Source organism: Suncus etruscus, chromosome 7 (genome assembly GCF_024139225.1).
Source record: "Suncus etruscus isolate mSunEtr1 chromosome 7, mSunEtr1.pri.cur, whole genome shotgun sequence".
Classification (NCBI taxonomy): domain Eukaryota; kingdom Metazoa; phylum Chordata; class Mammalia; order Eulipotyphla; family Soricidae; genus Suncus; species Suncus etruscus.
The window spans coordinates 31,387,456-31,406,702 of NC_064854.1; the positions used below are offsets into that span (position 1 = coordinate 31,387,456).

Sequence of the window (19,247 nt, forward strand, 5' to 3'; positions counted from 1 at the left end):
AACTACACGGTGAATGAATCAATCAATTATAAAGTATGTTCTATAAGATATATAATTATATATATATGCATTATAATTATTCTATGAAAATTAATTTTGAGTGTCTGTTAGTAACAAGCACCATGCTAGGTAAAGTGAGGAGAGAGAGAGAGAGAGAGAGAGAGAGAGAGAGAGAGAGAGAGAGAGAGAGAGAGAGAGAGAGAGAGATCTGGTACTTTCTGAAAGAGGCAAAGCATAGGCAAACAATTCCTGCAGTTGTGTAACAGCTCTGATGAGCAGGTATAGTTGGTTTGAACTTGCACCATCAGAGTTCTGACTCAGCTAATTGGAACTTCACTTTTAAGAGAAACTTACTTCTAAAGAGTTCTCTTAGTGTAAAAAAGAATATGCTAGGAATAAAACCAGGGTCATGTCTTTCATTGAGCATTTGAGTAAGCACGGTGCATGTCATAACTTACTTTTATTGGGTGGTGCTTGGGGAACCATATGGGATCCTGTGTGTGAGACAGACACCCTTCCCACTGTCCTTACTGCTGAGGCCCAGAAGAGCATAACACTTTTAAGTATGTGGTATTATTATAAGCAATATTATGGCCTCTGTGAGATAAAATAGGCTCAGAAGGTAACAGAAGGCAGTTAGACATCTGTAATGCAATGTGGTGGAGTAAGGACCACAAACATTACCTTCAACTCTATCTTCAAATCCTCTGCTTTCCCTCTACGACACAGCTGCTAAAGTACAGAACGGTACAAAAACCTGATTCATTTCTGTCCCAAGCATGAGCCCAAAAATTGTTAGGATAGAATTGGGAAGAAGAGCCAGAGGCTGGGGGCGGGGGAACCAAATAAAACTCTGAGCTCTCCCATCTGCGCTTGCGCACGGGAGGACACGACTTCCGGAAAGACGTGCGCGTCTCAGTTGTGCGCAGGCGCAGAGCTTCCTCCGGGCGGAAGTGGGGCGGTACGGCTTCCCGCAGCCCAAACAAGTCGGGAGTCGGGAGAAGGTGGCAGCGGCGGCTGCGACGCGCTGCGCATGCGCGGGTCGCCGAGTCTGGGGTTAAGGGTCGAGGCAAGCCACAGCGGGGCGGCCAGCTGGGCGGCGGCGAGCGGAGCGGAGCGGAGCGGGGTCAGGATGGACGAGGACGTGTTGACCACCCTCAAGATCCTCATCATCGGCGAGAGTGGCGTGGGGAAGTCGAGGTGAGGCGGGCCCGCGGGCCCTGATGACCGAGGCCGGGCTCCTGGCCTCGGTGGACGCTGACAGTCGGGTCGGGCAACGGCGGAGGCCTGACAGGGCCCAGGCCTGGGTGGGCCCCGCGTCCGTCCGCCCCTGGCTCCAAGCGACGGAAACAAACAAACAAACAAGCAAACAGGCGAATAGACAAAAGCCAATAGAAGCCCAGAGTCCCTGCCACGGCCCCCCGGCCGCCCCCGATCTTAGGGCGTGGCGGGCGCGTTGGGGCCTGTGTCCCCAGGACGCCTGTCATCCTGCAAGTCAGGAGTGGCAGCTTCTTCGTGGCTCTGCGATTTCGCTTTTCTTAAATGAGTCAGCTGTGAAAAAGCTTCTTGGATCTTTGTGCTTTGATTCATGAGCGAAGAATAATAGCGCTTCTGTCCTGGATGGTCTTTGCAAATACTGTGATTGTTGCATCCTGCCTTTGATGTAGATGCATGACTGATGAAAAGTTGTGTGTGTGTGTGTGTGTGTGTGCGTGTGTGAGCATTCTTGTGAGAAAAGAGTGCATTGGAGTTTTGAGTTATAAGGGCAAGAGTTGGGATTGGGCGTATGTATATACATGACAGGTGAAAAGTTGTGTGTGTGTGTGTGTGCGTGCGCATTTCTTGTGAGAAAATAATACAGTGGAGTTGAGTGATAAGGGCAAGAGTTGAGACTGGGGGGTGTCAAAAGGTTTTGCTTTCACCTAGGCCTTGGGACAAAGTTCTCCAGCTGAAGTTATCTGTGCCCTCTTTCTCATGATGTGTTTGGTTATTGGCTCCTATGCAAGTTCCAGCATAAGTTAACAGTTTCCTGTTTGTTATTCCGCTTGGTATGTTGCCCTAAAAGGAAGAATTTTTTTGATGTTTACAAATCAATTGGTTGTACTCAGAAATACTTTGGAAACTTTTATTTTATTTTATTTGGTTTTTGGGTCACACCCAGCAACGCTCAGGGGTTCCTACTGGCTCTAAGCCCAGAAATCGCTCCTGGCAGGCTCAGGGGACCATATGGGATGCCTGGATTCGAACCACCGTCCTTCTGCATGCAAGGCAAACACCTTACCTCCATGCTATCTCTCCAGCCCCAGAAACTTTTATTTTTAAAGTATGACCATCAGTCTTCAGAGTGTGGCACATTTAATATACTCTGTATATTGAAGTGAAGTATACTTAACAAAGAATAGATGAGTGAAGCATTGTGGTTTGGGTAAAGATGGTGTTATGTGTGTGTCAAAGAGCTAAGTAAAATATATGCTTTTTGGTTTGGGGGCCACACCTGGCAATGCTTAGGGGGTTACTTCTGGCTCTGCACTCAGGACTCCTGGTGAGCTTGGGAACCATATGTGATGTCAGGGAAGGAGTCTGGGTCAGCTGTGTACAAGGGAAATGCCATCCATACTTATTGTGCTTTCTCTTAGGCCCCTAAGAAAAATCTTTGTATTGATTATAATCATACTTATATACTGACAGTTGTAATACTAGAGTTCCATAGCCTTATGACTGTTTCCCTTGAGATATGACTCAAGTAGGTTAAAACTCAAGTAGGTTAGAATCACTTGTTTTGATGTGAAAACTATTGCTGTCATTATTTCATTTAGTGTAACTCTCTTCAGATTTGGTTACTCCCTTCACACCTTTAAGAACTTCTGTACAAGAGGATTTTGTATTTGGTGAAAATTATTTTTCTAACAAGTTATACATTATTGATAGAGATAGTTTTCTATGGAAAATAGCCTCAAACACATTCTGAACAGATGAGAACTTTAAATGGTTCTAAAATAATCTATGTGTTTAAAGGTGAGTTAGTATAAAAACATGTCATGGATATAGTCTGAAAGGGTAATTCTAACTGCTTATTTATTTCTATTTCTTTTTTGATTCAGAGTTAAATGTAAGTTAGACTTGTGTTTGTTGAGAAGTTGCATAACAGATGACATCTTCACTAATTCAAATTGTGGTGTTTTTTTTTTAATGTGTTTCAAACTATTGGGAAAATAAACAGTATTGGATTTTGAAACCAGTGCTGCCATTTAGTATGATATTTGAATACCTGAGGCTTTCAGTGCTTCATTTGGAAAATGAAGTTTGAATAGGAATCTTTGAAATTCATTTAATATTAAGTATATGAAGTTCTTTGTGTCAGTGACTAGCCATGGTAAAGTAGGAAATAGCAAAGCATTTCAGAAACTGGAAGGCATTACATAGACTTGCTACTAAGTTGCCATCTCTTTTTTGGCCAACTTCATGATAAGAAATTAAGAAATGTAGGCTAATTACAATTGTAGTTCTTTTATTTGTAGCTTATGTGACAAGTTTTGGCTACAAAATTAAGATTAGATTAGTTATAGTCATAGAAATTTTCTTTGTAGCTCTGTGTGGCAAGCCTTAACTTTGAAAATACTAAGACTTAAGTTTATATATTTTTTAGGGCAGTATTTCTCTCACAGGCTTCCTTCTGTGATTTGTTTTCTTCCTGTGGCCCCTTAGTTTTGTGCTCTGTTCTCACATTTGTATGATTTCTTCCCCCCATGTTCTTTTTGGAATACAACCTGTGACCCACAGGAATGTATACTGGCCCTCAGTTGAGAAGCACAGCTGTAGGCCATAGTTTTTAATCATTTATTGGTATGCATTCCTTTCAAAATCTGAGAAATGAAATCAGCCTTGAAAAATGCATGCAAAAAGATGTTCAGTACTCTTTCTAGCTCCCAGGAACCACTGTCCAAGACTTACCCACAGAACCTGCATTGAAGCGTTTGCTCTATACCATCCCAATTCCCTGCCTTTCCTGGCAATGGCTTGGCAAGGGTTGTAAGAATGAAACTCGGTCTCAGTGGCTGGGTCCAGTGCCTGTCACATTGTGATGTTTGTTAAATAAAAGCCAATAAGATTAGTATTATCTATATTAGTATAGCATTGTCTTTTATTTTTTTAAGGGGTGATAGTGATTAACTACCTAGTGCCTCTCAGGAGCTATTCCCAACTCTGTGCCTGGGTTTGCTTCTGAAGGTGGTTTGGAGACCATATGCTAGGGATTGAACAAGTCTCCTTTATGCAGAGCACGTCCTCAACCCACTGAACTGTCTTCACAGCCCAGGCATCATTATCCTGATTTTTCTCTCTACAAGGTCATATAGCTTATGTTTTTATAAAGATAATTTCTGTGGTAATCAGGTGTCATATCTTGTTCACTTGAGATATCTTTTTTTTTAATATTTAAAAGATCAGTGGCTGAGATTTTATTGAAATATTTACTCTTTAAAGTTTAAATATGGAAGAGAATAACTTTTTTTTTATAAGATTCTTATTTTATTGTCATGTTTCTCATGTTGGAAGTAAGTAAAAAGTTTGGTAATGTCAAGAAGATTCAATATAAAATTTGCAGTTTGACTCTTTTGCTTTCCTTTGTGGCTCTGGTTTTGTGGTAGAGAGAAGAGACCAAAACAAAAAGGGAGAAAGTCATTTAAATATAATTTATAACACTGGCTTTGGAAACTGCCAAGAGGCCATTATGCTTTGCAATATATTCTTTAGACCAAAACGAAACAAAACAATCCCCAAGCCAAAAAATTGACAGCAATAATTATAGTCTAAAATTTGGTCTTTTCATCCCCTGGAATTCTGAATTATAAAAGCTGTTGCCTCGATTTTACTAATGCACACAGGCCGAAAGATTAGTCTTGCCCTTTAGGAGATAATGTAGGTAAGATTACATATTTTTAAAGAGCTTGTAATGATTGATATTTGAGATATAAAGCTTTAGAGCATTCTCCCAATTTTTCCCCTGTATTTCCATCTGTTTTATTTTCTCTCCCATTTCCTAGATTTATCTCTTTATAGTCTTATCATAACCACACAACCTACAGGTTTGTGTGTGTGTGTGTGTGTGTGTGTGTGTGTGTGTGTGTGTGTGTGTGTGTGTAGGTTGTGTCAGAGATGGAACCTAGGATGGAACATGTACTAGGCAAACACATTATTGCTGAGCCACAACCACTGCCCTAGATTGGAGTTGTCCCCTGACATTCTTTCACATTTTGTATTGCTTTCAAATACATATTTATTATTACCATATTTTTTGTACATTAGACACACTTCCCCACCCCCAGAAATGCGTTTTATGGAGCTAATGCTGCCTGGAGCTGAAGCCTGAGTGCAGGGGAGGAGAGCATCCAAAAAACTATATGTGTCTTATTATCAGGAGCATCTTATAGAGCAGAAAATACAGTATGTTTTGTTGTTATCCGTACTAGGAGTTCAGATATGGCTCTGGTTCTCTTATAGCTCAGAGTCCTTGCCAAGACACTGAGTTATGGTGCTCCCATGCCACAACTTAACACTTCCTGGTGTCTCTACAGTTATGGTACTCTTGAGGATTGCACCCCTTTATTGTGGGCAGCATAGACGCCTGGCTGTCATATGCAAGGAAACTGCTTGTTAGTTGCCTGCATCATGCTCAATGCATGTGGAGGCACCAGTGATTGAATTTATGGCTTTATACTTGCAAGGGGCCAGTATTCTAAGCCATTGAGTTACTCCTCCAGGCCTCTACTCCCATTTGTTAGGAAGCTGGGGGATATTTTTTGTCTTTTGGACTATACTCCAGTGGTGCTCAGGGTTTATTTTTATTTATTTATTTATTTATTTATTTATTTATTTATTTATTTATTGACTTTGTGCTCAGGAATTGCTGCTGGTAAAGTCTCAGGTTAAATGTTCCAAACAATAGACTTCCAGGCCCTTTTTTCTATTTATTTATTTTTATTTATTTATTTATTTTTTATTTAGGCACCACATCCATTGTTACTCATGTCTTCTGGTTTCTATGCTCAGAGATCACTCTTGGAGCTCAGGGGTCATACCGGGTACTGGTATTGAACCCAGGTTGTTTGTGTGTGAGGCAAGTGCCTTACCCTTTGTACTATTATTCCAGCTCCAGTCTTTTCATTTTTTACTTAAATTCAGAGTGGATCAGAGGGGATTTAAATTTAAGAATTTAAAAATATTTTTTGCTTGTGGTACATGAAACTTCCAAGGCTTGACATGTTGCTAATATCTTTTCCTCATACTGATACCTTTTTGTACTAAGGGAATTGTGTAGGGGAGCACAGGAAATATATTGCTCTTGGGAATCTCTTAACTACCTTTTCTGTAATTTAATTCTTTGTGTATTTGCACTGATGGAGCATTTCTGGGAGCAAATTTACATAAGTTGTTCTAATAGGCATTAAAATTTGTTACAAATATAAAATACATCATCATGAAAGCATCACATAATTAGAAAAGGCAAATTCCTAATCTTTCTTTTTAACTTCTCTTTTAGCTTGCTCTTGAGGTTCACAGATGATACTTTTGATCCAGAACTTGCCGCAACAATAGGTAAGTCTATATTTAAATATTTAATAGAAATACCAAGTATTTTCTAGGTGTTGTTAGTTAACTCCCTTACCTTACTCTTAAAATCTTGTTGCTTCTATAGCTGTTGAAGCTTTACATTTGTCTCTCAGGTCTTAATCTTTGTTGTTGTTGATTTTGGGCCACATCCAGCACTGCTCAGGTCTTACACCTGGCTCTGTGCTCAAGGATCACTACTGGAAGAGTTTTAAGGACCCATATGTGGTGCCACGATCAGAGCTGGGTCAGTGACTTGCAAGGCAAACGCCCAACTCACTGTACATTGCTTCACCCCTCAAGGCTTAATCTCAGTGTCCTTAAATGTTTGGAAATCTTTTCAGATTTCATGATGCAAAAATGATTTTTATCTGTTGTCTCATGACACTGTTTATACCACAGATACTGTGACCAACATACATGTTTCTTTCCAGTATAGTGAGTTAACTTTTATTTAATAGTGTAAAATTATTTTAATATTTATTGTATGCTGGGCAAACAGTAAGAAGTGGGAGTATATGATGTGTAAAGTAGACTTGATATGTCTGGTCTTGATCACCATGAACCTGACAGTGAAATGTATTACCTTTATATATTTAGCATTCACTACGATATTGGGTAGGTTTTATAAAATTATTATCAACTTTCTATATAAAAATTTATTAATATGTATAGATTGTAGCTATTAAAATTTTGAGTAACTCAGTATTTTTTTATTTTTTTATTTTTTTTAAATGATATTTACTGGGGCTGGCAAGGTGGCGCTAGAGGTAAGGCATTTGCCTTGCAAGCGCTAGCCAAGGAAGGGTCGTGGTTCGATCTCCCGGCATCCCATATGGTCCCCCCAAGCCAGGGGCAATTTCTGAGCGCTTAGCCAGGAGTAACCCCTGAGCATCAAATGGGTGTAGCCCGAAAAACAAACAAAAAAAAATGATATTTACTTTGCCAAACTCGCTTATTGGAATATATAAGAAGTTAGGGCTAATATTACATGTTTTTAGGAGGTAAGAGGACAGCAGAAAGAGACATAAGACAGCTTGTAATATTTGAAAGAACTGAATCAGAGCAAAATTGTAACCTTAGCTCTGCTCCAATTATGACCCTGAAAAAGTAATTTAATTTCATTGACTCCATCAAATAAGTTTTGGTGAAAAACTATGCCACATACTCTCCTAGCTGTAAGATTACAGGACTTGACAAGTGAAATGTAGTCAAAAGAATCTTAACATATTAGAGAAAATAAAATATCTTTTAACTGATTTTGTTTTACTTTGTTTTCCCCCTCTTTTTATTGTTAAATAGTTTTATAATTAGAGAAAAGTTGTAAAAAAAAATAGATCAAATATCCTATTCCAGATTAATTGACCCATGTTACTATGTCCCATGTACTCTGTGTGTGTATGTTTTGAGTTGTTACTGCAACATAAAGTCTTTAGCCACTAGATTAGTGTTTCCCAAAAGTAAGTGGGCATTACTGGGGTGGTGGGACTGGAGTCGGGGGTGAGATTTGTGCTGGAAGGAATCTGAGTGGTAATAGTAGCTGCCTGTACAGTTTGGAAGAACTTTTTGTTCACTTTAAAAAGGCAGATTTTCTGGGAAACAAAGTGATTTGTTGTTGTTGTGAAAAGGGGGCATTAGGCCAAATAAATTTTGAAATCTCTGCTCTAGATAATTAAGATCTATTGCCAAAGTAGTCTTTCTGGTTTGTTGATATTTTAACTTTTTTAACGGCTTTTTTTTTTTTGGTCACACTATGAGGTGCTCTGGACATACTTTTGGCTCTATGCTTAGGGATTACTTCTGACAGAACCTTTGGGGTCCATATTGGGTTCTGGGGATTGAATTTGAGTCAAATGTAGGCAAGGAAAGTGCTCTGCTTGCTGTATTGTCTCTCTGATTCCCCCGCAAAACCAAACCACTAATCTATAGAAATTTTCTGTTGGTCTATGATATAGTTATTTTCACTTAACAAATGGTATGACTCAATTATGAAACCAATATTATAAGTATTAGTTATATAAATGTTGATACATACTTTTTTGACACATAAATACTTTTTTATTTTTGATTTTTCAGGCCACACCCGTTTAATGCTCAGGGGTTACTCTGGCTAAGTGCTCAGAAATTGCCCCTGGCTTGGGGAGACCATATGGGACGCCAGGGGATTGAACCGCGGTTCTTCCTTGGCTAGGGCTTGCAAGGCAGACACCTTACCTCAAGCGCCACCTCGCCGGCCCTGACACATAAATACTTTTATAAATTATTTTATTTCTATCTTTGGACACAGATGGTCACAATCCTAAATTTAATATATTTCATTTATTATCACACTAATGTCATATAGTAAAAGAAAAAGAATTGTTTCTGATTTAGGAGTACAGATTGAATTTGTTAGTTCTCTTTAATCATTTAATGTTGGAATAATACTGTAAATTTTGTCTTTTGTGGCCTTGACATTTTTAAAGAGTACTGGTTGGACTTTTGGTAGAATATCTTTCTGTTTCATTTGTCTAATTATGGCCTCATGACTCAATATCAGGATATGTGTTTTAGGAATTCCATAATAGTGTTTTTCAGAGCATTATGTTTGGCCCATTACTGGCGCTGGGACTTGGGTTCCTTACTTATAGTAAAGCTACTAATTAATGTAAATTTTGCTCAAAACATGACTAGTTTGTTTATACCAGCACCATACCACTGATATATACCATCTTTTCAGACCACAATCTCCCCAGTTATTTTTTAATTTTTTTTTTTTTTTTGGTTTTTGGACCACACCCGGTAACGCTCAGGGGTTACTCCTGGCTTGGGGGACCATATGGGACGCCGGGGGATCGAACTGTGGTCCGTCCAAGGCTAGTGCAGGCAAGGCAGGCACCTTACCTCTTGTGCCACCGCCCGGCCCCTTATTTTTTGTTTTGTTTTGTTTTGTTTTTGGGCCACACCCGTTTGACGCTCAGGGGTTACTCCTGGCTATGTGCTCAGAAATCGCCCCCTGGCTTGGGGGGACCATATGGGACGCCGGGGATCGAACCGCGGTCCGTTTCTTGGCTAGTGCTTGTAAGGCAGACACCTTACCTCTAGCGCCACCTTCCTGGCCCCCCCCTTATTTTTTAATTTTAATTTTTTACATTAACTATTAAAATAAAATGCATGACATAGCTGACAGTAATACATTTGTTTTCAGATAAGTGAGAGCAAAATTATTAAAAACAATATAGAAATTTAAAAAAATAAAAAGGAAGAGAAGAAAGTGTTTTTTAAAAAATGAAAAAAGTACAGTAGCAAGTACATCTGTGAAAATTATTGTATCTTCAATGTAGTCATTAATATAATGGCAAAAGCTTTAATAAGCTCTTGTTAGTTGTTTATTTTGTTAAACTGGTGTGTTCTTATAGGGATGACAGTATCAAACAAATAAAGTTGATCATCAGTTCCAAGCACTATTAGTGATACTGTAATGTTTGTGGGGTATGTTCTTAGCTGCAGGAGAGGGGGCCTGACCTTGCTCCAAAATGTTCTGGTTTTATCAGCCCAAATACTGGAGTACTCTAAATTAGGCCAGATTGGTGTTCCTGAAGAGAATCATAAAGGGGTGCTGAGGCAGGACCATCAGGAATATGGTGATTCTGGGTTTGGCAAGGTGGAGGTTTAGACCTCCCTCTCTTCCCAAGATATCCAGCTTTTTGCTGCATGGCCAGTTTATTCATAATTTTTTACAGCTTGGTTTACATTCTCATTTGAGAAAGAGTGAGTCTATGGAGCTGGCTTAGATCAAACCTGGCAACTGCATTTGTGGGCAAGGTTACAGCTCTCCCCCATTCTTTTAAGAGAATTTGTTGATGTTCGGTTTGAAGATAGTGCTATGAAGTTGATTACGATAGTTTCTTTGGTTGTTTTCTGGCAGTTAGGTAATAATAAAGGGCGGGGGGAGGGCGTAAGACTCAAATTCTACTAAGCTGGAACGCAGCTCATGTTCCAAGCAGGAGAGTAGTAGAGTGGTTGCCCCAAGCAGTGGAGTCAGAACACACTATGCTCTTGGAGGATGAGGCTAAGATGCCTGGACCCAGATTTCTGAGTTGTCAAGTAGGAGTTGCTTCATGAAATTGTAAGGCTCATCTGACACACTAAACCTGCATTCCTGCAAAATGGGTTTTGTGAGCTAATGGCTGAAGTTTCCTTGTAAGTGATTTGACCTAAAGTTGACAAGAGGAAGCCAAAAAAGGTGCAACTTAAGATTTATTTTTGCATTTATCTGAACCTATAGCAGTAGGGTCATTATCTTTGTCTTGTTTAAAATCTCAGAATTACCTATCAACATTGGCTGTTGAGAGGTAAAAATTAAGTTATTCTTATGTTAAAAACCCTTGACTAAAGAAAAATATTTTTTCTTTGTTTTTGGAACACAGTGGTGCTCAGGGAATCACTCCTGGTGGTGCTCAGGGGATGGACCATATGGGACACCAGGGATTGAACCCAGGTTAATCACTTTCAAGGCAAATTCCTTATCTGCTGTACTATTTAGCTTTAATTAAAAAAAAAATTTGAGGTCAATGATATACCTCAGTAGTAGAGCATATGCCTCCTATGTGTGAGGCCCTCTGTTTTATTTCCTGACATCACACCAAAGTAAGAATACTGAAAAAATCTTTGCTGGCCCACAATTGATGCACTGTGATCTTTTGCACGACTTTTATACAAATTGCTTCTTCAGGAAAACCTAACCTCTTTCAAAGGTCAATAAAGAAAAAGATTCCAGTGCAAGGCAACTACCCCAATCCAGGAACCAGAAAGGAAGAAAGGAACAGAAAATATTGCTATAAAGGAGATAAAAATTATGATTAAATATTTTGCTGTGAAGTTTAAAAGCTGAACAGAAGGATGTACTGCTAAGAGCACCAAACAGAGACATTAGCAGGTCAGGGAAGCAGAGAATGACTACATGAGAAAACATGATATACGATAAGAGAACTGAAGGAAAGGAAAATATGTAACTAAGAAAATAAAATCATTTTTATAAATAAAAGTGAGATCGAAAGCATATTGGACAGTGGAAACTATGGAAAACATAGTAAAATGACATCTAGGCTAGACATGGAAAAGATGGACTGACTTTGCCAAAATAAATAAGTCATTAAGAACTTTAGAGAAAATGATGGATGCATAAATCAGAACAGAAGATCTATTATAAATATATTTGAATCTCTAAAGAAGAAAACAATGAAACAGCAAAATTTAAAAACATTGCTGACATAAAAGGGAACCAAATTATAATATTTCAACTATATTTTTGTTTATTACATGGGAATGTTGAAAAATAAAATTACTCTTTTTATTTTTTCCCCCCATGGAAAGACCTTATGGTGACAAACAGACACTAAGTCCTTACTTAAAGTCACCAGTTGGTTTCTTAGGAATTGAGACATGAATCAAAAGGATGGATTCCCATCAACTCTATAAAAGATGACTTTTACAAATACATGCTATTTTTACTTGTACTTAACAGCTACATTGATAGAATCGAGTAAAATTTAAGCATGCAGATTATATCCTTGTATAAATTAGTTATGGCAAAATTTGCTTCACAGTAATATTTTTATTTACTTTATATAATCCCAAATATAAAAATAGATCTTTCATTTTAAGGTTCTTTAGAACATTTGAGAACTGTTTTCAAGATATACAGAGGCTATTAATACATACTTATTAAAATATTTTAGAGTATTTCTGTCAACTGAGGTTAGACAGAATTTATTATTTGTTGACTTAGATCAGTGATTCTTAACACTCCCTCATAATCTTTTTAAAAATACTCAGAAATGTGCCTTATATGTCATAAGAGAAAAATAAGCTAGCAAAATATATTAGTGAACTATTAATATGTCGAGTTCTAGTCCAGATGTCAGATGAAGATGGGAAGTACTTAAATAAGAAAAGTTTGAGGGGCCAGAGCTATAGTAGGGTATTTGCCCTGCAAGGGACCAACCCGGGTTCCATCCCTTGCACCCTATATTATGGCCACCTGAGCCTTCCAGGAGTGATTCCTGAGTCCAGGAATAAATCCTGAGCACTACCGGATGTGGCCCAAAAGCCAGAAGCCCCTCACACCCCCAAAAAAGCTAGAAAATAAAGTATGCAAATAGTATAAAAGTAGAGAGGAAGGAGGTAGTTATCCATTGTAAGTTAAAGTATAAAAGTCACTAGAAAGAATGAAATGAATATTATAGAATGATGAAAAAGTTTATTTCATTAACAAAACATAAAAAGTAGGCACTGAACATAGATGCTAATATAAAAGGCAAATTTTGCTCAAAGCACAAGAAAAAATTTGGTAGAAATAGTTATATTATGGGGCCGGGAAGGTGGCGCTAGAGGTAAGGTGTCTGCCTTACAAGCGCTAGCCAAGGAACGGACCGCGGTTCGATCCCCCGGCGTCCCATATGGTCCCCCCAAGCCAGGGGCGATTTCTGAGCACATAGCCAGGAGTAACCCCTGAGCGTCAAACGGGTGTGGCCCAAAAACCAAAAAAAAAAAAAAAAAAAAAAGAAATAGTTATATTAATTATGTTACATCCTTAATTAAGTTCAAAGACAAGATCACTAGAAATAGAATAACACAATGAACAATTTTTACTTATTTGTTTAAATATTTTTATTATTATACCATAATTTATCAATTTGTTCATAAACAATTGTTTTAGGCATGATATATCCCAGCATCGGTTCCACTACCAGTGTCACCTTCCTGTCATCAGCATCCCCGGTTTCTCACTTACCACCCCAGCTAGCCCCCAGTCAGGCACAAATTTACTTCATATTGTTTCCTAGCACAAGGGCAAATGGAATTACCAAAATCTAGACTAATAAGGGTCAATTTGAAATAATTGTTATATCTCTCCACGGTGTCTAAGGATTTACTGGGTTGTGACTGGTATGAGTTGAATCTTCTGTGTTACAGTTTAAGCTCACCATTTAAGTATCAGTGTTACTGCTTAAGCTCTCCTGTGCAACTTTACCATCCGATTGCTTTGGTTCTAATGGGCTAACATAACACTACCTTGAAATGTTGAGATATTACATAATGTAGATCTGGAAGAGTTTGGTGACTTGGCAGTTTAATAAGGTTAAGTTAGGGTATCAGGTGTGTCTGTGAACTACTGTGCCTTCAGGCAGAAAGAATAATCAGCCTGACCCCCAATTCTAAAACAGCTTTTCTTTTAAATAAAGAATTTAATTGCTTTAAAGGCCCCAGGAACAGTTTCACAAAATTTTGAATGTTAACAGTCATAAGTTGGAAAGCAGAAATTTTCCTTCCAAAAGTGTTTTTGAGGGTGGAGGAGAGATAGCACAGTAGTAGGTCATTTGCCTTGCATGCAGCTGATACAGGATGGACAATGATTTGAATCCTGGCCTCCTATTTGGTCCCCGTGCCTGCCAGGAGTATCACTGGGTGTGATCCAATAAAAAACAAAAATCAAAAACCAAAAAAAAAAAAAAAGTGTTTTTGATCTATTACGTTTTGAGCATGTGAATTGGAAACAGTACTTATTCTGTTTTGATAGCAGTGACTTACTGAGCAATAAATATTCTGGGCACCCTGATGCTGTTCAGGCCTTGTGGTTCACTGCTTCAACCTCTGAAACTGTGCTGCTGGGTCCAGTGGTGCTTCAGGCCATACATCTGACTTTAACTGACATTAGGGCCATATCTATGGGGAAGGCCCCTATAAAAACTACCCTATGAGATCAACCTTTTTAATGATGCCAGTTTGAATTTTAACATGTGTTCTAAAATCTTAAACATACAGTCCTATAATCATCATCACAATCGAGATTCCAGATTCTGTCACCTCCCACATTAGTGCTGCCCTTTTTATTGCCACTAATTCCTGATACCCACTAATTGGTCTCTATTTCTGTTGTGTCTTTTTGAGAATGCCATACATCTGACTTAAACTGACATTTTTTTGAGGTTAACTCCTTTTATTTAGAATAATATATCTTTGAACTATATCCATATTGTTGCATGTTCTTATGTTCTTATGATTTGTGGGTATCTCTGAGTTGGTTTATCTTTTCACCTGTTATAGGATGTTTGGGTTATTCTAGTTTTTGGTGATTTATGAATATGCTTGTTATAGATGAACATTTTAGTTTATAAGATTATTGATTTTATTTCTTTATTTTAGTACCCATTAACAGAATTGTGGGTTTTTTTTTCTATTTTTTGTGGGGGTGCCATACCCGGTGACACTCAAGGATTACTCCTAGCTCTGCACTCAGAAATTACTCCTGGCAGGCTCGGGTAATTTTATGGGATGCCAGTGATCGAACCTGGGTGGACCATGTGCAAGGCAGTCGTGCTACCCACTGTGCTATTTGCTCTGGCCCCATTAATGGGATTGTCAAGTCATAAATGATAAACACATGTTAAACTTTGAAAAATAGGTTGGCTATTTTTAATTTGTTTTTACTTTAAAATTATTATAGTTTAGGTAACATGGCTATAGTAGTAGTATTAATGTTTATAGCTTTGATGTACATGGTTACTGCACCTACACCACAATCAGAGCTCAATTGTCCTTACATCACCTCTAGGCCTCCTTACCCTCCTCACCTATCACCTCCTTACCCATGGCCCCCACTACTTGATAATCTGCTGTCATCTTCCAGCATTTTCTATTTCCTTGTTTTGTTCCTCTTTCTACTACAGAAAAGTTACTTCACCTGCTATTTATCCTCCTTCCTCTGACTGACTTTGTTTAATATGGTGTCCTCTAGTTCCATTCAAGATGCAGTAAATGGGAAGGTTTCATCTTATGCTAAATTGTATTTCATCCTGTATATATACCACAGCTACTTTATTCATTCCTTTGTTTTTGGCCGCTTAGGTTGTTTTCATATCATGATTTTTGTACTTAACATTACAATGAATTTAGGCGTGCATGGGCCTTTTCTAGTTAATGTGTTTGTGTTCTCAACATAGATGCCAAGAAGTGGAATGTTTGCTTTAAATGAGGGAGACCTGAGTTCAGGTCCTGATATTACATGATCTCCGGGTGAGAAGGACTGAACCAAAAATAAGCCTTATGCACTGCAGAGTGAGGCCCCAAAAACAAATTTTTACTTCTAATATAAACATATAGAGATACAAATAACATAATTTTGAAGCCACAAGAATTTTTTTGGTTGTAGGCTACACTCAACAATGCTCAGGGCTTTTTATTTTGCCTCTGAGCTCAGAAATCATTCCTGGTGAATTTGAGGAACCATATGTAATACCTGGGATTGAACCTGGGTCTACTATGTGCAACACAAATGCCCTACCTGCTGTATTATTACTCTAGCCCCTGAAAACACAAGGAAGTCTAAGGAATTACACTATCATTTGGCTCTAGTTTTAAAGAGTTCAGTATTGATACGCCCATTAGTATTAAAAATTTTTTGTATTATAAAACTAAGTAATCAAGATAATATGGTGTCTATGACAGTTCATTTTCCATGTCAGTTTGACTGGATTCAAGGAATGTCCAAATAGTTGTTAAAATATTATCTATCTCTGGGTATGTCTGCACATGTTTACAGAAGATAGTAACATTTGAATTGGTAGAATGAGCCACTCCTTAACAGTGTGGGTTGGCATCACCCATTTACTCCAGGACACCCACCCTTACAAAAGAAGTAGAATGTTTGAGTGCTGTGGGAGTTGGATACCTATTGTTTTGAGAAATCTTCAGGCTTCTTTCCATAGAAACAGAAACCAGATGATATTCCCCTAATGTTGGATGAAACGTCCTTTGTCACCATTTTCTTGCTAACTCTGTTTGTTCTAGTCTTTTTTTATGTGTGGGTGATGCTCAGGTCTTACTTCTGCTTCTGTGCTCACAGATCACACCTGATGGTGATGGGGAAACAGTGCTGATATTTGAATCTGCCATTGGCTGGATGTAGACAAGTTCCTTAACCCCTCTGATGCCCTCTAGTCTGATATATGACATTCCCACTGGTGTGGTCGCTCCTGGACAGGGGACCATATGAGACGCCGGGGATCAAGCTAGCTCCATTCTGGATCTACCGCATGCAAGGCAAACACAGTACTGCTGCACTATTGCTCCGGCACCAAAATGGACTTCCTTGTTGTTGTTTTTTTTTTTGACCATACCAGGTGATGCTCCTGGCTATGTTCTCAGAAATTGCTCCTGGCTCTGGGACCATATGGGACGCCAAGGATTGAACTCAGGTCTATCCTGGGCAGCTGCGTGCAAGACAAATGCCCTACCACTGTGCTATCGCTCTGGCAATCTACATTTTCCTGTTAGGACTTGATAACTCCTTTTATATGCTTACTGGCAAGTTTGGGCAAGTTCTGTTCTATATTTCTTTGGGCAAGTTTCTATTCATCTTATTATTTTTGGAAATTTTTGATAGTATCTTAGTCATTTATTTATTCATTTATTCATTCATTCATTTATTTATTTATTTATTTTTGGGTTTGAGGGCCACACCTGGCTGCACTCAGGGGTTACTCCTCGGTCTATGCTCAGAAATCGCTCCTGGTTCGGGGGACCATATGGGATGCCAGGAATCAAACCAAAGTTGGTCCCAGGTCAGCTGCATGCAAGGCAAATGCCTTACCTCTGTGCTATCACTCCAGCCCCATATCTTAGTCTTTTAGTTGATATATCATGTAAATATTTTCTTCCATGAGGAGAGTTTCTATATTTTAGTAAATATTCTACATTCACACTTGCAATATATGAAAGTTCCTGTTCTTCCACATTTCACCTAAGTTACCTAGTTTAATGAGGCTCTACCTTTTTCAATTTTAATTGGTGTGTCTTGGTATCTTGAGATTTTAATTACTTTCTCTAAAAGTTAGCATCATTGAAAGTGAATATTATTCATATGTATGTAGTGTGTGTAATATGTACATGTGGATGAGGGAAGCCCAAGTACTTCTTTGATTTTTAAATTATTGGTAGTTATGATCTAATGAATTTGAGCATTCTTTTTATATTTTGTCTATAATCTTTTGTTAAATAATTTCTGCAGTGATTATTTGCAAATACCTTCTTCCAGTGTTGTCACTCCTCATCTTATTACTACATTTTTAATAGATTTTTTTTTTATTTTGCTTTTTTAGCCATACATGGTGATGCTCAGGGGCCTGCTCTGGCTCTGCATTTAGGAATTACTCCTAGTAATGTGCGGGAACTATATGGCGTTAATGGGAACCCTGATCAGCAGCATGTAGGGCAAATGCCATACCCGCTGTTCTATTTCTTCAGTCCCAAACAAAAGTTTTGTATTTTAATAGATCATCTTTTTTGAGTGTTTTTGCCTTTTGCTGTTTCAGTAAGTGAGAGTTGTCTATGACTTCAAGGTGATGTACGCACAAATCTAGCTGCAGTGCAGCAGCGATCACACACCCCATTGCATATGGAGAGTGTCATGTAGCAGCAGGGCAATGGCAAATCAAATTTGCAAGGAGGTACTTTGGCCATAAAGTCTTCTTCCAGGCTCCTAGCTTAGTTTTCTGCTTGTTTGCTTTTCAGTGCCAAGAATCTTACCCAGGGTCTCACATATGTAGCACATGTGCTTGAACATGAAGTCACATCTTGGACACATTTCAGTTTTGTTTTTTTTTTAAAGTTGGGCCAGAGCGATAGCACAGCAGTAGGGTGTTTGCCTTGCACATGTCTTACCTAAGTCAGAACTGGGTTCGATCCCCAGTATCCCACATGGTCCCCTGAGCCAGGAGCAATTTCTGAGCACATAGCCAGGAGTAACCTGAGTGTCACTGGGTGTGACCCAAAAAGAAAAACAAAAAGTTGATGATTTTAATGTTGTGTCTTCTGCCAAACACAGAGTTGCCTCAACAGTATTATGTTTTAGTTCTGTGACTTAATTTGAATTTTCTGCTAGATTGTAAAGTATGGTTGGGAGTAATTTTATCTAACCTTTTCATATTTGGCTATTCTCTTGTTCCAAACACTATTTGTTGAAAAAATGTCCTGTTTTAGCGCTTTGCAGTTGTTTATATATGTGTATTACTTCCGGACATGTTCTGGCTCATTGATTTGTCAGGATTTCATGATTGTACAAATTTCTGTAGTTGAAAACCTTGAGAATTCATCTGCTATCTCTATGTAATGCCTATAGTGGCCTTTATTTAGTACTCAGCATATCAGAACTGTTTCTATCATCTGAATTTTCTTGAGTTTTGCTTTAGTTAAAGGCCATATAAATATCAACAATTTGTTAGATAGTATGGTATTCTGTTACTTTATATGGATCCAACAAATGAAAACTTTTTTTAATACATGGGCTTAGCTTTTTGTTTGGTGTAAATAAATTTATTACTATATTTTCTTTGGTGTGTATTATCAGCAAAATCCTTTTCACTAATAGTGCTGTCACTATGTGGTTTTGTTGACTTCTCTGTCTTTCTGATCTAAAATAGCTAATTTTAAAAAAATCTCTAGGATACAGAAAGATCTGTCATATTATACAGTTTGAAATGTCTTTTTTATTACATAATTTGTGTTTAGTGGGTCACTATAAATCATTCAAGAATTACTAATGTATGTCTGTATTGGTGTCGGGTGTTCTGTTAAGCATTTAGTATATGAGGGTCCTGCAG

The 19,247-nt window shown here is 38.3% G+C and overlaps 1 protein-coding gene across 2 annotated transcripts in view; it reads left to right on the forward strand.

Moving 5' to 3' along the window:
• The first annotated feature begins 1,003 nt into the window (after window positions 1-1,003).
• Window positions 1,004-19,247, forward strand: part of RAB18 (RAB18, member RAS oncogene family) — a 31,856-nt gene continuing 13,612 nt past the window's right edge. For both annotated transcript variants that reach the window (XM_049777825.1, XM_049777826.1), the window contains exons 1-2: window positions 1,004-1,200; window positions 6,539-6,594. In XM_049777825.1, the coding sequence (XP_049633782.1) occupies window positions 1,034-1,200; window positions 6,539-6,594 (223 nt within the window). In that variant the 5' untranslated portion in view covers window positions 1,004-1,033. The remainder of the gene's footprint in view (window positions 1,201-6,538; window positions 6,595-19,247) is intronic.